General features: G+C 43.6%; 1 protein-coding gene across 2 annotated transcripts; it reads right to left on the bottom strand.

The window, feature by feature from the left end:
* Window positions 1-9: 9 nt before the first annotated feature.
* On the bottom strand, window positions 10-13,802 carry cdc42ep1a (CDC42 effector protein (Rho GTPase binding) 1a). Of its 2 annotated transcripts, none has more exons than XM_080455546.1 (4): window positions 13,677-13,802; window positions 8,297-8,965; window positions 5,128-6,200; window positions 10-2,016 (listed from the first exon to the last, which is right to left on the bottom strand). In XM_080455546.1, exons 3-4 carry the CDS (start codon window positions 5,621-5,623, stop codon window positions 1,280-1,282), a joined length of 1,233 nt encoding a protein of 410 aa, XP_080311672.1. In that variant the 5' UTR covers window positions 5,624-6,200; window positions 8,297-8,965; window positions 13,677-13,802; the 3' UTR covers window positions 10-1,279. The 2 variants fall into 2 exon arrangements, with proteins under 2 accessions (XP_080311672.1, XP_080311673.1); XM_080455547.1 differs by having other exon boundaries at window positions 8,297-8,961; window positions 13,677-13,786.
* Between the last annotated feature and the right edge of the window lie 6,277 nt (window positions 13,803-20,079).

Here is a 20,079-nt window from a genome sequence, read left to right as displayed (position 1 = left end):
AACGCTTGCTAATTAAAAATGTCTTTATTGTAAATTCATATCATTATACAATATCATTGGTATTGACTGCAGCATATTGTAGGTAATTTTGTACTGCATGTGCTCTTGAGTACACATCATTTTAAGGAGGTCAGTCACTTCACTTATAGTTGTATAAAAGGAAATATATGAAAAAGCAACATGGGAGTCAAACTTCATGTGTCCATGGGTTATCTATATAAAAGGACTTGCAGAATAAAATATACATGGACAGTCATATGGTCCAACATTGAATTATACAAATATTACTTGTCATGTCCCCTCTGCCAGCAATTTACATTTGTACTCATATCGTTTCAATTTCCTATTAATAGAAAAACATTTCAATGGTAGATGTTAGTTTGTTACAACAAAGTCTTACTTCAACAAAACACATTCTGAGATTCCAGATCCCACATTTGTTCTCAATCTTTGCTTTTTCTTTATTATAGTTTCTAAGAAAGCAGCTTTTGAGCCTGAGAGGACAGTCAAAGTCACAATGTTTGGGTCTCTTTATCGTATTAAAAAGCCCTCTCAAAATCTTTACTCCCATACCCCTCTCACGTGACAAGTGTTGATTTTCTTTGTCTGTAGTGTATTCCTGAGTGATAAGCTGGCCAGACTTTGTAGTGATACTGAAATGCTGAGACAATTTGAGCGGCCCTTTCGTTTGTCCCCGACTTCCTGTCTGAGCTTCAAATAGTCACAGGAAGTTGTGTTTTTTTTAGTCTTTTTGCCTTGCCTGGTAGAGGAAGTCGATGCAGAATGTAAATTATATAGCGAGTGATGGGTTTCATAACTTCTGTGTGGAGTGATGTTATTAGTGTCCTTAGCGTGGGTCTCTTTGTGTCTGACCACTTTCACTATCCTGTCACTCTCTGTGCCTCTGCTGCTCTTTTTTTCAGTCCGGTTTTCATGAATCACAACCCCTTAAGTAAAGTGAACATCTCCACATCCTCTGCCTCATTCCATCAGCTTGGGAACATGCAGCAACTATTGTATCCTCCATGTACTCATTTACATACATTCAACAATAGCCTCACTCACATTAAAAAATAAGTCTTTGGAAGCTGGATTATATAGGACAGAGTGCCTCCATGGAATATTCAGAGTATTGACACAGGACCTGATGGTTTTCAAGGTCAGCTGAGCTTCCTAACGGAGCCAGCCTCAATTACCGTAGAACGCATTTAAGACAGTTGACTTGGGTGGAATTAATTCACACAACATATAAGCACATTTGGCTGTAAAACAGCCTAGTTCAGACTTTGATTTCTTCTTCATCGTCCACATAACTGTAGGACATCTTCTTCTTCATCTCGTTGATACTCACCATCTCTGAATCCATCCTGTTCTGCCCCTTCGAGAGTCCTCCGACCCCGTGAAACCTCTCGCTCTCCATGGCCTTGCCCATTCCCATCCTCTCTCTACCGGGAGAGCCCATGACTATGTCGGGGACCGGTCCTTGAAGAGGGTGACCCCCTCCGTTTATGTCCACCATCTTCCCCACCTCCTCCTCCTCCTCCTCCTCCCACTCTGCCTCGTACGGGCTCTTCCTGCTGCCGCAGTCCTCCCTGAGCAGGGAGTCCACGTACGAGATGGTGGCGGAGTCCATCTCAGAGCCCTCATTGGTCAGCCCGCACGCCGACCCCGCCTCCTCCACTTCCCAGGTGTGGCAGGCGCCGCCGTCCGTGTGGCCGTCGGTGCTGTCAATCAGGCCGAACACCTCGCTCATGAGAGAGGGTCCGAGGTCGAAGGTGAAGGTGAAGGTGTCCAGGGAGGTGAGGGAGGGCAGGGAGTCGGAGCGTGCCGTAATGCCGGCGGCGACGTGGTCAGAGGTCACCATCGGAGTGGAGCAGGTGGACAAGATGGCGTCGGTGGCGTCTGTCAGTGACCCGCGGTGGACGTCGGGAGAACAGGAAGTGGAGACGGAGATGGACGGCTGCTGGCGCTCCGAGCGGGAGAGGCGAGGCAGAGTGACAAAACCAGACTCCAGACCTGTGGAGAGCAGGATAAAACATAAAATATGCAGTATAGTACACGGCATACGGCTTGAATTTCACTTTCACTTTTTCACGTCACATACATACCTAATTGTCATACCAAATTGTACATGATAAATTGATTCATAGTGGTGGCACTGAAACGTATTAGTAGTAGTCACTTTCTTTTCTTTTGTGAATGGAATTATAAATAAATGTATCTTTTCCTCATTTGCCTGGGAAACCTTTGAAAACCACTGTTATACATAGTACAAAATATAATAGTAAGATTAGATAGATTTTCTTGATCCTCAGGTAAAGTTTGTTTAGTTTTTTCAGTTGCTAAAAATAGGATATTGATAGAAATGTAATAATAATAATTCATAGATTATGAAATGAAATCATAGTGTAGATGTCCAAATAATTACTTTTTATTATAAAGATGGTTAAAAAACACCAAATATAGTCAATGTAGATGATGGGTCAGTGTAGCGTTTATCTTATGCGCCTCCTGGAGGTGTTGTGAAGCCTATTTCAATGAAAATAATTGTGATACATGGAGGCCTAACCTTTGGTTTTCATATAAAGTTTAATTTGCTGTTGCATCATTGCATTGCATTCCTTGCCCTGTCTATGACATTCCAGCAGAGGGCAGCATAAAGCTATCTATGCTCTGGAGCAACCATTCCATTTAGATATGACCAAAAACTTGTCCAGAGCTACTTTAAATGCAAATAGAGAAAAGGCAACCTCATAATTTTGCTCCCAGTAGAACACATAATGGGTCAGTGAGTTGAGGAGAAAATGTAGGTAGATGATGTAGGAATCTGATTCAGGAGGGAGAGAGAAATAAGCCCGATATGTAGGCCCTACTTGTACGATGGAGCATAAATTAAGCCACTGGTTCTCAAAGTGGGGTCCCCACCAAACACTATCGTGATGTGACGCGTTGTGAGCTTGCAGATCTGCTATTTTTGAAAGATGTTCTCTGATGGGGGTCCCTGGCACAAAATCTTTTCAGATGAGGGTCCGTGACTAAATGCATATCAATTTGGGGGTCCTTGACATGAAAATGTTTGAGAACCATTAAGCCATATAATGGGGATTTTGAGATGTGAGGCTGTAAACTGTGAGGCGGTCCTCTCGTTCTATCTGTGGCATGTATATTCCTGACCTATTCCTTTATACTTGAAAAAGACCACAAGTGTCGAAAAGTCGTATCTGCTGCTGTGTGCCGTAAATAAAAGTTGAAGCATTTAAAAGTGAGTTGCGAGCCCCCATCTTGTTCTTCATGATTCTGTTTTTGCAGTTTGGCTCAGCACCAAGAAACGGCGGATGTGCGTAATTTCTTCTTTGAATATTCCTGACCTTTGCCACATCATTCTCACTTACTGGCTGCTGCCCTCATGACCCTGCAGACGCCTGCCACAGAATGTTTGTAAAGTGGTTAGCAATGGTTTCAAGCAGCACACCGCCATGTTAAACCAGTGAATATTAAAAGGTGAGATTTAACTGCTGTTGCTCATTGACCATAATTATTCACAAAATGGCTGCCGTGTGAATATGGTCAATAACTGTTTTACACTCTGGACCAAATACCTTTTGTTGAGGAAGAAAAAGATGCTGAAATGTTCAAACCATTCCTGCTCTCCTCCTCATGTCCATCATAATCACTGGTACCCACTCTCCAAACATTCTGTGACAAGCTTATCTTTATTTATCCAACACACTTTGTCAGTTATTTATTTTGTTTAGCCTCATTAGGGGGCAAAGGCAATAGATAAGACATGTATTATGCCAGTGGGTCAGAGGGTAAATTAACTTTATCACTGTAAAGGTAAGCCATGTCCTTACTTGAATAGTCTTTGCAAGAATAATAGTAATGTTACGCACTCTTACACAACAGTACAATATGGATAAAAAGAGAGAGCCTGTACAGACACACAGCCATAACTGCATGTCTTATTTGTACGATTTGGTATGTATGGTTTGCATGGTTTTGCCGTTTAAATGTAGTTAACAACTATGTAATTCAGCCATGAACACTTTCACACACAGATCATGGTCTCACACGCACACGCACACACACACACACACACACACACACACACACACACACACACACACACACACACACACACACACACACACACACACAGGGAGGTCAGACAGTGTGGTATTCCAAACGGTATTCACGCTGGTCAGTCTCTCACACATAGTGTGGTTCTGTCTGTCTGGACGTGTCTCTGTTATCACAGGGTGTTTGACAGAGTGTGAGTGGTGCTGAATGCTGAGCCAAGGTGATTCATAAGGACAGTTGAGGTTAACTCTGTCTAAATCACTCTGATGAAGGCCAGCCAAGCAGCATGTGGGTTGTTTAGTCATTCGCCTAAATAACTGGCTATCTCAGGATGCTCTCACAGGGTGCAAGATAAAGAGGAATGATGTGTTATATTACATATACTGAGCCATAAAGTCAGGCTCAGCGCAAAACTCACGTGTGAAGCCAGTTGAGAAGCACACATTATGCTGTAGATCAGTGGTTCTCAAAGTGGGGTCCGGGGACCCCCAGGGGTCCTTGGGGGAGTTCCAGGGGGTCCCCAGCAAAATGTGTAAATATAGTATCAAAAATAAGTTTAACCACTTTAACACTTTAAACTTACGTTTTTTTCTTTTTTTCGCATCGTCGCATCAAAAATATTGAAAAACACAAATCTTGTATGGCGGTTACTGGCACAAAATATTTTCAGATGGGGGTCCACAGCCAAATACATAATAATTGGGGGGGGTCGTTGGTATGAAAAAGTTTGAAAACCAGAGCTGGTTGTCACTGCATATCTACAGGCTGCTACAGCTTCAATGTGTTTTTTTGCTTATCAGGGGTCGAGTGTCATTTTAAATAAGTAGCATGTGTGCCACGGATGTGCATCTTTGCATCCGTGTCTGTGGAGACGTTGTGTTTTGGGTGTCCACCGTGTGTGTGTGTGTGTGTGTGTGTGTGTGTGTGTGTGTGTGTGTGTGTGTGTGTGTGTGTGTGTGTGTGTGTGTGTGTGTGTGTGTGTGTGTGTGTGTGTGTGTGTGTGTGTGTGTGTGTGTGTGTGTGTGTGTGTGTGTGCCCTATACCTACCATAAGAGCACTTGCTCTCCCCCACTGATGAGCACGGTGAGTTGGGGAAGAGCACTTTGGCAGTGGGACTCCCATTAGGCAAGTCCACGTCCAGTCTGGGGAGGGAGATGGCATTCTTGATGATGGGGGAGACGGGAGGGGGCGGCGGGGACAGATCCTTGGCCAGATCCTTGGCCCGATCCTTGGCCCCTGCCCTTGGACTGCTGTCCGAGGTCTTCCTCACATGACGGAGCGTCCGTGAGAAGAACGCCCCGATCTTGTTTTCGGGCGTGGAGACGGAATCCGTGTCTCCGTTCCCATTGGCCGTGCCACCGTGATTGCTGAGGAAGGTTGTGTCCCCGAACACGTCTCCGCCGCGGCCCACGTGCATTGTGTGGCGGAAGTCGCCCAGAGGAGGGCTGATCATGTCCACTGTGAGGTCGGCTTTGAAGCGCCGCTTGCTGGGAGAGTGGGAGACCAGGCCTTTCAGCCCTGACAGCTTTCCCTGAAGGTTCATGGTCACGACAGGTCAAAGATCTGAGAAAGTGTCTATATCTCTTAAAAATCTACCTTTAATGATAAACCTTTAATCTCTCTTCTGTGAGGTACATGTATGAAGCTTGTATGTTTTTGTTTTTTTCAGTCCCTCTAGTTTATGACAAAGTCCTTGACGTTTCAATGGCCTCACTGAGGATTTTGTCTCCAAATTATGGACCCAAAAACGTGTCCTACAGTACATCCAAAATGTTCAAAGATCCAAATTCGCGAAACCACAATTTTAAGAGTCTGTAAGGTTCATGGGGTTCACTCCAGCAACTACTTCAGTTGGAAGTATTACGGCTGCTATCATGTGCAGGCTGATTTCAATCCCACTTTTTGTAGTTTGCCATTACCCATAGCCAGCTGAATTAAGCGAAGATAAAATACAGAAGGCAGTGCAGCTTAGTTTTCCAGGAAGATGTCGGGCTAGTTTGAAGTGTGGTCAGAGAGCCTGGTTCGCCCCAGTTGTTTCGGGCTTTGGCTTTGTCGACATCAACTCAGAAATAGGTCCAAGTCCAGCTGCAAACAGTTCTGTGGTCGCTCCCTGGAACCATCTATTGAAAGGGGGAAATGTATATTATTTATCTTAAAATGTTGACAGGAATGGTATTTACTTTTAAGGGACATTCAGTAAAAGTGTGTCAAGTATGTTGTGAATGTTCTATGATAGGGCTTTATCCATGAGGCCTGAGGAAGATTAGCCTAAGTGAGAGAGCCTGACAAGTGACATTTCTCTATTTTCAATATTTTGGTTATAAAGTAACCTAACCATGTTTTGTTGTTGTTTTTTAAGAGAAGGGGTAGGTCTGACTGTCTGCTGGTTCTCAAAAATTCTGCGTACCAAAGTCCATTGGCCTGGAACCATCTAAATTTAGAGTACACTGGCTCCCCTGTCACTGTACTCTGGAGCAACAAACTTATGTCTGCTTCATGTCTTATTAAATAAGGGTGGATTCTCAGGGAATTTTCTGTCTCCAGTCTCCACTACTTTTTCCAGCGTCTGGCTATGATATGAGGGATGCTTAAAGTTGGTTTCCCATTTCGCTGAAAGGTTTTTATCAGGGTTTAAAACCAGCCCGGAGACATTCATTCAACAAGCGCAGTCCGTGTTTACAAACACACAAAGTATGCTTAGCGAGATTAAAAAAAAGAACAAAAGGTACGTGTGTATTTTTAGCCACAAAAATAAGTGTAATGATAAGAAAAGTCCATTCGCCAGTCTTTATTTCCACCAGTCTGCTACTACCCTGGGAGCCAACGACAAAGGACAAATAATGAGCCCTTTTCTCCTTTGTTATTCTTCAGGAGGAGAGTAATGGATATCCTGGTCTGAAATATTTTGATAGCATAATGGCACCCCTGATGAGAACCTCTTGTTCTCTTTAAAACATTTCCACTGACTGTAACGGCTAACTGTCGGTAGGCCTCCCACGCAACGCACAGAGAGCCTGATCCGGCTTCATTAATGACCTACTGTGGTCCGTGAGACGGAGGTTGCGTCAGAACTAAGGCAGCCCCTTCTAATTTGCCGTTGACCACAGTCCCAGACCTCTGCTCTCTTTCTGCCTGTCTTCCCCTGGATGTCTGGCTCAATTTTTAAGCACGAGCAGCTGGGAGGTATAGAGTCTGAGAGGAAACACACCTCATACACTGAGGAGAGCTATATCAGACAGCTCTGGGACACTGGGGTCTTGTATACTGAGGTGTGACATTGAAGCTGAGATGGTGTTTCGCCTGAAGGGATCAAACACGAGTTGTCATAAAACCCACACATGGTATAGTGAGAGAACTCTGTCCTGCAAACCCCCAAAGCTCAAAACAACAGTAGAACTCAGAAAACAATACTGTTAACCTCCTTTTACTAGATAGTGGAGGGTTCATTAAAATGTATGGTTATAATATGCCTTAATGTAAATTTACACATTTACACGGAAACGTCACAGCAGCACTCAGGTGCAATAAAACGTTTTTTTTTTGCATTTGGAGAGTGTTTTTTTTTGTTTTACTTTACTTTAGTAAAACTAGTGTTTTTCGGGTTTTGGATGTGCATGTCCTTCCTCCATTTTTTGCTTAAATGTAAATTCTAGACCTTTAAACACACACGGTAGTTATTGCCTAAAGTCTCAGACACCACCATAAACTTAATGATGTCAATAGTCTGTCGAACTGTAACAAGAACAAACAGGAACTGTCTCCTGTGATGGTGTAGTGCTTAAGAACCCAATCAGACCCACATGTATCCTCCACTGGCCTGAGATCAAGACCCTTCTGTTCTTCACCTCCGCAATGCTCTCTCTTAAAGCTTTACAGATTCCAGTCTCAATAGAAAGGGGAAAAAAAGAAAGAAAGAAAAAGCAGACTGCCTGTCGTCATTTTGTATTCTTTTTAAAGGGATTGAAATCTGGGAATATGAGAAGCATGGTGATGTCCAGACATCACAGGGCTCTTCATCTCCGCCAGATATAACACACCACCAGCTGGAATCACACGGATGCACAATTACACAGTATTTAGTCCTGTAATTGTTATGAAAGGAAGCCTGTCTGTCCGACAGCATGGAGTGACTGGACACGACGAGAGAAGGCTCAATCTAATTGATAAGCAACAGCAGCGTAACCCAACCATACAGTGGGAGCCATTAATTACGTACCTCAAAGATCTAACGGAAGGTTCTGGCGATTTGTCTGTCTCTAATTCCGTTGCAGTTGGCAGACCTTTGACCACAACTGAGGGGAGGGCTGAGGTGGAGGGGTTCAGGGTGGGGTGCTCACGTCCGCCCCCCGACTGTCTTGTGGCCAGTTGCTCCTCGGCAACCACTTTTATTCCAGACTCTTGGAGCCGAAACGTTGCTTTATCCACACATAATGTCCTGACTCGTCCCTCCTTAATCGTCTTCTTCCGTACTCGTCCTCTTCTCCCCCAACCTGGTCCTCTGTGATCAGAGCCACAGAGCAAATCCAGCAGCGTGCACCCCAGGCAGCATCAGATAGAGACGGGTGCTGTAAACACCCTCCTTTAAACCTTTAAAAAGGTAATACTGTATGTTGAACGTTGTTGTTTATTGTAATCCCGCCGACTGTCTGCTGGTGTCCTGGCGAGATGGAGAACAGATAAGGGGGCCACCTCAACAACAGGGAGCGATGGGGCGTACCCTGGATTATCCCCCCTTAATCCTTCAAGGCCTCCAGCGCCTTTTAGTGCTTGCGTCTCTGGTGGGAACGTGGTTGATGTCCCCCTGCCTGGGTGGATCGGGGGGGGGGGGGGGTGTCTTGGCTGATGGTGGGATGGTAATGGATCTTCAGGACTCGCTGATTTCTGTCTGGAAAAAAGACATTGAGAGAGATAACATTATATGATGGGATGCATTTTTTAAAGCATATGTTTAAGGCATTACTGCTTTATTAGACAGTTCACTGGAGAGAGACCAACAAGAAGAGACCCACCACGACGCTGCAGTAACGTCTTTGTCCATGCTGTGATCCATACTAACTGGATGAAGCTCATAGTCGGACCTAAGACTGGCAAAAATCTGGACTATACATCAAAAGACTTCAAACTGTTCTGGAACAGAGGAGTGGATTTGGAAAGGGAGTAAAGGAAGTGTGTGGGGAGGGGGGTGGGTATGGTGAAATAGGACAGGAATCTTTTGAAGAAGACTCTGAAAAGAAAATGTAGAGATAACTAAAGAGACTTAGGAAAGGTCAGACGAGGGAGAGATGGATGGAGACACGATGGTCCCACCACTGCTGGTCACTCACTCTCTGTCTCTCTGTCTCTGTCTCTCTCCATCTCTCAGCCTTCAGGCCGTATGTCTCCGTAATCTAAAGAGATGCTAAGGAGGAGAGTGCATGGCCCTGGGGTGATGTGTTTGTGTGTGACAGTGAGAGTGAGCTGTCAGGCCTCCTGACTGCTTTATGTCAGATAAAAGGGAGTGAAAGTGAGTGTGATGATGGGATTTCTTGTAGAAAGGGAGAGGGATGCGAGGGGAGGGAGTGTACGAGGAACGTGTTTTAATTTTAGAAAAGAGAGAGATGAGAGATGCGAAATGGTATGAGGAACACACAGCTAATATAAAGGTCAGATGGGGTTAGAAAGATGGTACAAAACAAAACAAGGGGGGAGGATTGTGATAGGCTTATGGTTAATAGCTTCCACTTTTGGACACGGAGGAAACTGGGTAGGATGAAACGGATAGAGAGAGCGGGAGAATTTTCTTTAGTGGAGTGTATATTGAGAAATGAGAGACGGAGTGGTGAGAGGTTTCAGACGAAAAATCCAGAAAAAATGCAGGGAGATGAAACAAGACAAGACAGGAGGAGGAAGTTACAATTTACATCTTAGTGGCGGTGAATTGAGCAACTCAGATTTGAGCAGAAGATTAGATTAAGCTTCAACTTCAAGATCACAGGATACTAGAAGCAATTCAGGTTTTTTGACTGCCCTTTTTTGAGCTACTCAGCATTCAGGACTGAGGTTTTAGGACATTCCTGCATCACAGACCTGCCCAGTAGTTTCCAGTCGCTATGCACAGTATTGGGTTGAGGTAATAGTGTATGTTGCTGGATGTGAACCTGAGTGACCACAGGCTAATGGGAGCTGTGTGTGTGTGTGTGTGTGTGTGTGTGTGTGTGTGTGTGTGTGTGTGTGTGTGTGTGTGTGTGTGTGTGTGTGTGTGTGTGTGTGTGTGTGTGTGTGTGTGTGTGTGCGCGTGCGTGCGTGCGCGTGTATGTGTCTCTATTTCGTGTGTGCGCAATTATCTCCACACTTGTGTGCGTGCATGCATATAGTGTGTGTGTGTGTGTGTGTGTGTGTGTGTGTGTGTGTGTGTGTGTGTGTGTGTGTGTGTGTGTGTGTGTGTGTGTGTGTGTGTGTGTGTGTGTGTGTGTGTGTGTGTGTGTGTGTGTAATATCAGTGGAGCTTCTCCCTCGATTACGACCTTCAAACATCCTCTTCCCAACCTCAGACATGATTAGAAACACGTTTGCTTCTGACTCCATTTCTTTCTTCCCTCCTTCCCTTGCCCTCTATTTCCTTCTCTATGTTGATGACTACTGAGGAAGGACCTGGTAGTTTACTCAAACACATACACGCACGCAGGCACACACACACACACACACACACACACACACACACACACACACACACACACACACACACACACACACACACACACACACACACACACACACCCCCACACACACACACACACACACACACACACACACACACACACACACACACACACACACACACACACACACACACACACACACACACACACACACACACACACACACACACACACACACACAGACAGACATTTGTGCATAATGTGCACGCATACAGAAACACAATTATGTTGTCAAACACACACTGGCACATGCACACACACCTACACTGCTACATTCCTGCACACTGAAGTGTGTCTCTTTTCTATTAGCAATGACTGTAACACAGTACAATGTTTACTTTGTTGAAGCTCTGTTTTCACTTTTCACTTAAAGTCTACAAGTGGACTTTGTGTGTCGTTCCTCTAATCAGCGGTCATTCTGCCCTCTCTCTCCTCTCTCTCTCCGGCTCCCATTCCTCCTCTCTCGTCCTTCACTCACTAACCTCACTAACCAGGTGAACAAACATACAAGATAAGGCCACATTTTTTGGACTCACCCCTTTGACTTTCAATTACGTTCCTGGTTTTTCTCTTTTTTTCATCCTTCTCTCCACTCGGTTTTGGTCCAAGGAAAACATAGCAACACTTCACCGGATGCCAAGAAAAGATTTTCATGCTTCAACAAATGCCCGTACAGTCCACTCTCCCAAGCTGATCTCCTTCCTGACTCTGAAGAAACCAGCAGTCCTCCATCGAACCCCTTTTTAATTACTCTCACACACATTCTTGTATGGCTGTATACTTGTGAGGACTAATTTCCACTGACAACAATCATTTCCAAAGCTCTCACCCTAACCTCTACATGCCTAACCTTAGCCCTAACCTTAACATAACTCTAACCCTGTTCACATTTTCCCTAATTTTTCAATCCTTGACATTTTGGTTCTCACAAAGACAGCAGTACACACACACACACACACACACACACACACACACACACACACACACACACACACACACACACACACACACACACACACACACACACACACACACACACACACACACACACACACACACACACACACACACACTTACATTCCCTCCCACACCATTTGCCAAATGACAGTGGACAGCTCATTAAGAGGGAGGCGGGGCTCCAGGAAGTGAGCCGTGACCATTTTGGTGACTGCACGTATGTGACAGAAAATGATGTAGCACTTCTCTATAACAACACCTTGTGTGGCACAAACACCCCGCCACCCCACCCCTACTGCACTCACACACAAACAGCACACACACTCACAACAACCAGAGAGGGAACCCTGCGGGGTTAAAGCAAACACAGTAGCAGGAATCAGAGCTCACACCTCTGCAGGCTGCGTCAATGACACCAAAAGGCCATGTAGGTCTCCCTGTGAGGAATGTAGGGGTGCAGGTAGAAAGAGGGACGAAAGAGGAAGAGGAGAATCCCTCTCTCTCTTTCTCTCTGCACTGTCTCACTTTCCATGACCTCATCAACTGATCCCAAACGTACCGTGTAATTACTTACAATTAAATGAGAGGGAAGGTATAATGAACATGCTATACACATATGTTACACACATGTGGTTGGCTAAGTAAATGATAAGCAGACACAAAAAAATATTTTTACATATTGGAGGATGTATTCTGAAAATGTCTAATTAAGGCCAAGTAAGTATATTTAATAACATGGTATTCATCAAAAAAAAAATATCACTGGTCTCATCAGAACATCTGGACTCTGGAGAGCCACTTTTGGTCCTGACCCACTTGTTGAGAAACATGTAGTAGAAAGATGTAGACCTAATCTTTACAAAACACAAAGGAACAACCGCAGAGAATGGAAAAAGACATGTGAAAGTAACATCAATGTGTTATATAATTAGTCAGATGAACTCGTTTGCTGCAGGCTCTGGGAACACAGTGCTTATTGAGTGCCATGTCATTATCACTGGACCTAATTGGCCCTTGACTGATCAGCATCAATCAAGTGCATCACTTGTGCATTAGTGGACTTGATAATTAGGCTCACTAGCTGTCCGATCAATTTGTGTACGTGCGGGTGGGACTGTGTGTAATATTTGGCATGTTTTGTTGGCCACTATCATCAACTTTAGTCTCTGTTGTTAGTTTACACTGCTTAGCAGAGCACTTCTATCTGTAGGCTAATCAAAAATAATTAAAGTACCAAAAGTAAAAAATAATTGTAGTAAAAGCACAGTATTTGTAGTGGAGTAGAAGTAAAAGTATTGAAAATTGGAAATACTCCAGTAAAGTAAAAAATACCTCAAAATTGTACTTAAGTACAGTACTTGAGTAAATGTTCTTAGTTACTTTACACCATTGCAAATCATGAGCTTAAGAGTCCTAAAATTCAATTAAACCTCAAATAGTTTGTTCTGTCTGTTGACATACTGTTTAATTACTATGTATAGAGCGACCAAAATAGTAGCCTATAATGATATATTACTGGCTTAGTCTGGCTATAAATATATTGCTTTAAGCAGATCAAATTTCAAGCCAGAGAATTATAGGAAGGACTGTCACAACACTTGTCCCACAAAACAACTGCTCATCAGAGGCATTACATAGCTTTACATGACCATCATCATGCAAGTCGTGTCATTCATCTACTCTACAATACACCTACTAATTATTAGCCTTTTCCAAAGCTATAGGCCTTCATCTCAAAAAGTTATTAATATCTTTTTAATCATGAGTCAGATATTTGCTTTAACTTATTGGCCTATTTCAACAGAAAAACCTGGGATAACCCCTTAAGGAATTACAAAACAATAATGAATATGAAATAGGCTCCAAAAAAGCTAAAGCAAAAATAGATATAAATCTATAGCCTATAAAAACAAAGTTATTAAAAAATAAACATATAGCCTACCCTTTATTTCCGTTTGACTTAAGTCAGTCCAATCACAAGTCCGACAGCACATTTATTTGGAGAAACACACAAAGTCTGTAGTTGGTTAATGTCTAAGTGAGTGTGTCTCCATGCAGCGCCGCTGCGCTCTGACCAGTACAGCGGTCTAACAGCTCCTCCATACGGAGGATGGGGAAAGGGGCGTGGCCTAGAAGCTACCGCTACACACACCATGCAGCCTTCATCAGAGCGCCTGGCAGGGGGAGGGGCAAGACTCTCCCCATAGTATACCTGGACGGTTGGACCTAACTCTATAACCGGGACACACAGTGAGTGGACTGGATGCGTAGGCTACACACACTAAAATGCAAATACAACTGTGTGTAATTTAAAGTTGGTGTCTGATTTCAAACCATGTTTATTTTTAACCAAGCCTATTTTTCTTAGTCTGATGTCACCACCAGCTCTCAATGGAGCCATAGCAGCAACAGCAGTGAGAGTGAAAAACAGGTAGCCTAGTTATTAAGACAGGTAGCCTGAGTTGGTAGGCCTACTGTAGTTGTAAGACCAACTTAAATCAGTGGTTCTCAAACTTTTTAGCATCAAGGATCCCCAAATTGACACACATTAACCCACAGACCATCATTTGAAAAAATAATGCCATTTAAATTAACCATTTTAATTTCTTGGGGGTCCCAATCTACACTGCAGTATCATCATCAGTGTTAATTTAACTCGGTGAGAGTGTACAAATGTAACGGGTCCATTTAGTTCCATTTGTACACTCTCAGAGTTACAGACACATGGGTCAATTGGGTAGGGTTCCTAACTGTTCATTTGGCTGGGTACCCCCACCCATACCTGCATTTTATCTAAATTGAAATCCACAAGGGTACAGATGGAACCAAATGGACCCGTGGTCCATGTATTTGTACCACCCACTCATATTGAACATAAGTCCTAAATAAATCCTTTATTTTAACAGGTTTTTTTAACCGTTTCTTGATAAAGAATATATATATTTTTTGATTGCCAATGTGGGAGCGACACCAACAGCACCTTCCCGCGACCCAGCTTTGGGTCGCGACTCATAGTTTGAGAACCGCTGAGTTAGACCGTTCAGTCCTCCTGGTAGATTCCTTTGGAAACCCTCCAAAAAAACTTTAGGTTCACTGCATGCCTTGTGACCTGGCTTAACCCATTAAAACAGGGAAAACATTTTTCAAAGAGAACTCTTGGATTTGGAACAGCGGATCTAAAAAATAGCAGATATACAAGCTCATAGCGCGTCACTTGTACATCTGCTATTCTTGAACATTTTTGAAAAGTGTTTGGAGAAAAAATATATATTTTTAGATTTTTTTTTGTACACAAATCTTCTCTTCTGGGGGTGTCCCTGGCACAAAACAAATTCAGATGGGGGTCCACGGCCAAATGCATATCATTTTGGGGACGGGATCCTTGGCACAAAAGAGTTTGAGAACTACTGATTTAGGCATTTGTAGAATCGGCCTCAGGTCTTAACTCGTCTGTCCATCCACTGGGGGGGGGGGAGTGTCCATCCAGATTTTGTGTTGTTTTCTAAGACGCAAAGTCTTTAGAGACACTTGGTACATTTCTTGTTTACAGTCTATGGTCAGTTCCCACCTGATGTCGTGTGGGAGTTCCGACCGTTCCAGACCATAATGAATAACCGCTAGCTTGCATAACATCTTTAGACTAGGATTTAAGTCTAGAATGTACAAGTCATAATTGGATATTTGCGTGACTGTGTTTCGTCCATCAAATCTACAAAGGTTCCACCCTCCAACAATGACGACACGATCTCCCACCATGCAGCAGCACATGCAAATCGTCTGAGGCGGGCTTTTCCCCTTGGTCTCAACCTTATTCCAAGAGAAGGTCCCTGGATTGAATTTCCACATATCAAATGTCGGGCTGATGTGGTCACCACCAAATATGTACAACTCTTCATTATAGGCAAAGGCTGAATGATAGGCAAAGGCTGAATGACCTCTGCTTCCTTCTGGAAGAAGCTGCAAAGAAGGCGTGCTCAGCCAGCAGTTGGTCTGTGTGTCAAATACCCTGATGTTTTGGATGTAGGTGAAGGTGCTCCCCTGGCCACGATGGCCCCCTAATACAAACATATTTTTCCCGATGATGGTGGAAGAATGACCTCCTGAAACAGGTGGGCGAAGGCCTCTGCTGTTAATTGAAGACCAGACCATCGTGGTGGTGTCCAACTTGTAGATGTCGTTAGTGTATTCAGTCGCCCTCCACCCCCCATGGATGTACATGACCTTCACGAGGACACAGGCTGAGTGGTCACGCCTTGCGTCTGGTACAGTCCCAGAAACCTTGGGTTTGAACCATCTCTGAGCGCCGACATCGAAAGCATGAAGCTCATTGTAGCACTGAGGTCGCCAAGAGGCAGACCCTCCCCAGATGTAGATGATGTCTTCTATCAGCACAGCTGTGTAGGACATGCGCCTGGTGGGAATCTCAAGGGGACGATCTCCTCTTCCACTGGTCACTGGGGACCACTTCATCCAGCGCACAGATACTGTGTTGAAGATGTACATTTCCATATGATCAGTGTCATGTTTGTATTGCATAAAAATGTACAGCTTGAGTCCGACTACCACAGCACGATGGCAATGCCTTTCTTCTCCTTTCAGATGTACCGTCCAACGAAACTTTATTACAATTCACTGAGGATCTCTGAAAGCAGGTGAATGTCTTGTTCCAAATTGCTAAATTGCCATTTAGTTTATTGTACAGTCATTTTAAAGGACAACATGGTTGCGATGATGTTGCGATGACGTTCCGTGATGACGTCATTAGGTAGAAATAGGTGCCGAAGTCAGGCTTCTGTCATTGACCATGTTGTAGAAACATCTCGCATTTGAAAAGATATGCCAGGGGACTCAACCATTTTAATTTACTGGGGGTCCCAATCTACACCGTAGTATCATCATCAGTGTTAATGTAACCCTGGTCCATTTGATTCCATTTGTACACTCTCTGAGTTACAGACTCATAAGGGTCAATTTCAGGGTCAAATACATGAATAGCCCAAAGTATAAAATAATAGTTATAGCTAAAAAAAATCTTAAATGACACAGTATATGCGTTCCTGGATTGAATGTGTTAGACAAGGTTTAAAAGAGAAAAAATAGAACATACCATTTGAACTTATTTCTATTTTGTATTATCATAAAAGTCTTGGGGCCCCATCTTACCCCTATGTGCCTAAACCTTTTAGACATATTTTACTATTTAAAAAAATTATACAAAAAAAATTGCAACTTCCTCCTGGAAGTTGCAAAGTCAGAAATATCTGCACTGGATCTCTGAATGAGTGAACATATGTAGTCTACAATCTATAAATAGCCTAAGTATAAATGCACAGTATATATGAATGAATATATTGGTACATCTCTCGCCAATGAATACAGGTGTTTGTACAGTCTATCAACAATGAGTAGTCTATAAGCTACATTAAACGTACCTGTGATGGCTGTGTTGCCTACATGAGAGGTGGGCATGTCTGAGGTGGTTGCCATACCTCAGCTCAAACAAAATGCCTAAAATCTGACTACAGGCAACTATCCCTCAAGATTTGTTGTTAAACCAAAGTGACCTTTCGGTTCTTCCAAGTGCTTCTGAAATGTTGTGAAAGCGGCTGTTTTTCCTATTTGAAAACAAACTTAAAGAACTGCTATAGGCTAATCGTATCACAGCCCATCGGGGCATGGAAAGCTGGAAAGCAATGGCACAAGGCTTTCTGCACAAAATGTCTCTTTGCCTGTACAGTATGGCCTTTGTGAATCGCTGCTGAAACTAGCATAAAACAAGAGCAACACAGGGACGTCAGAGTCATCACACTTGATTACTCATGTGTGTCTTGGCAAGGTGGGTGGCGTGTAGCACAATCCTGGTGTCTGCCACTTCTTGATCACTCATCAAATCGTCTGGGCTCTCCACGAGTTGTCCTTTTCAATGTTTTTGGTTTATTCAGCATCTTCAGCTGGTTATATAATTGCAAACAAAAGCAGAAAGTGCAGCCCTATTGCCACGCACTGCTTGTCAAGTACTGTACCTCCTGGAATTTGGTATTTCTTTGGGCCTTGACATCACATGTGTACACAACTGCTGCACGTCTTTGTCTCTCTTGTAGCTTGATGGAGTTCGGGTGGTCATATCGGTCAAAGACCATAGCAGCACTACAGCTTTTTCCCCTCTCCCAATAGTAGTGAAGATTAATTTGAGAACACGTGCGTGGTCATTGAAAATATGAAACCCTGATTCATAATCATCTTTATTCATTTAGACTGAAGTAATGCCATACCATTATGTAGAATAGATGGTCCTTTTACATCAGGTAGCTCACATGCACAACAACTGACTTGATCTTCTTGCCTATAGGTCAGCGTTTGGAGGTTTATGTCATCCTGCCATCATCATAGAGCAAAGTAGCAGCAGCTGACTCACGAGACAACACTTTCTTCACAACACATCTCTTTGGCTTGAAACTGCTAGACGTCTCCTGAAAAGAAGAAAGTCCATCCGATGCTGTCCAGACTTTTCTTCTGGTGCAGTGCTTTCATGTCTGCAAAAGTGAATGAGCGTTTTCTTTTCTTTAGTTCCAAGAAGCTCTTTGTTCTTGTGCCCTTTGCAAGGCACTACTACTCTATAACAGCTGTTTTTGGTGATGAGCATCTTCAAGGAAACAGGACAAAGCTGTTGCCACCTCTTCAGAGGCAATGTGACCAGTGACAATGTTTCTTCAAGAACACTATCTAGATCAAAGTAGTTTGGATTTTCCGCCATGTTGTTCTAATCTATGAAACCCTCGCAGATGTTTTACGTACCTAAAAAGATTTGACTTGTGTCATAAAAACTCTCAGGCCTGACTTGACTTACAAATCCCCAAACCAGCTGTGAACCCCCATTACAGACATACAAGTAGAGTTTGGGTAGCCATCAGACCCCATTCCGTGCAGAGGCTATCAGCCATCAAGTCAGCAGAGTGTTCATGTGAGCGGGTTCCCATACTGACCCTCTCCTACAGGATACAGAGCCTTATCAACAGGAAAAGAGGCATCCTCAGACTGCCCTCAAAGAGTCTGTAACGGGCCTTGCGGCCATTAAATTCTCCCAGGTGGCCTGGGCGTCTGCCAAAGCAAGCTATGGCCGATAACAGTATGGATGCATGTTAGCAGCTCTAGGTGAAGGTCTTAGTAAAAGCAGCAGCAGTTCTCTTAGTCCACATATACACTGGGCCTTTCCGCATGGCCACACTTAGTTCATACTGTCAAGGAATACTGGGTTAACCAGGATGTTGAGACAAAAGGAGTCGGAGACCATTTGTATTGTAAAATAGACGTTTATTACATGAGCTCATGGAAGATGTACATTAAACGCAGAGGTCAGTGGTCAAATAGTTTTCTGGCAACCATGGCATGAGAACATAGTTATACACAAAGATAAACGGGGAGTTTGTGTCATAGGACCAGGCCATACTGAAAACAATAAATACCAGGCCTTGACTATATAATATTCTGTCAGAACATATCATAATGGGTGACATACATAACATAAAAAAGACAGATGGGTCTAACAGTGAATGTGAGATTATTCAACAATACATAGTCAGATACTGTATGAGTAAAGAAAATCCGACTCACGCACGCACACACACACACGCACGCACGCACGCACGCACGCACGCACGCACGCACGCACGCACGCACGCACGCACGCACGCACGCACGCACACACACACACACACACACACACACACACACACACACACACACACACACACACACACACACACACACACACGTATGTTGACTGGTAGTCACAGTCACACACATATACACACACCCAGACACTAGCACAGAGCTGGGAAACCACCTCCTCCTATAAAGACAACACCCTTCCTCCTCTCAAGTAGGTTAAAGTGAACTCTTAAACACTGATCAAAGTTTCTGAACACAGGGGAGACACTTGGAATTATGCGATATAACATTTCATACTGGACGCCCACATTCAGGCTAATTAAACATACAAAACAAAGAATCTATAAATCATGGTATTGTGAAACCAGGGCCTTTGAAATATTCTTGTGGTGCTATAAGTGGCTAACCAGGACGCAGGCAGATAGTACTGTTGCAATGCAGGGTATTTAAGAACAAACCGGTACACTCCACTTCAAAGTTTTACGTTTCTTAAGTTATGCCATCCTTTAAAGGTTGGCAGTAACGTAGGTCAAAGTTCATCTAACTTGGACTATAAATATAATGTCAGCTATGCACTGTCAAGGTGGCTGCCATCATTCACTCAAAAGGAAAACAGTAGTGCTTTGTCATGCAGTATGTAAGCGACGTTAATTGTTACCCCTGTTTGGCGCACATAC

The sequence above is a fragment of the Gymnoscopelus braueri genome (genome assembly GCF_963280865.1).
Source record: "Gymnoscopelus braueri genome assembly, chromosome: 17".
In the NCBI taxonomy this organism is placed as follows: Eukaryota; Metazoa; Chordata; class Actinopteri; order Myctophiformes; family Myctophidae; genus Gymnoscopelus; species Gymnoscopelus braueri.
This window is presented reverse-complemented; position numbering and strand designations above follow the sequence as displayed.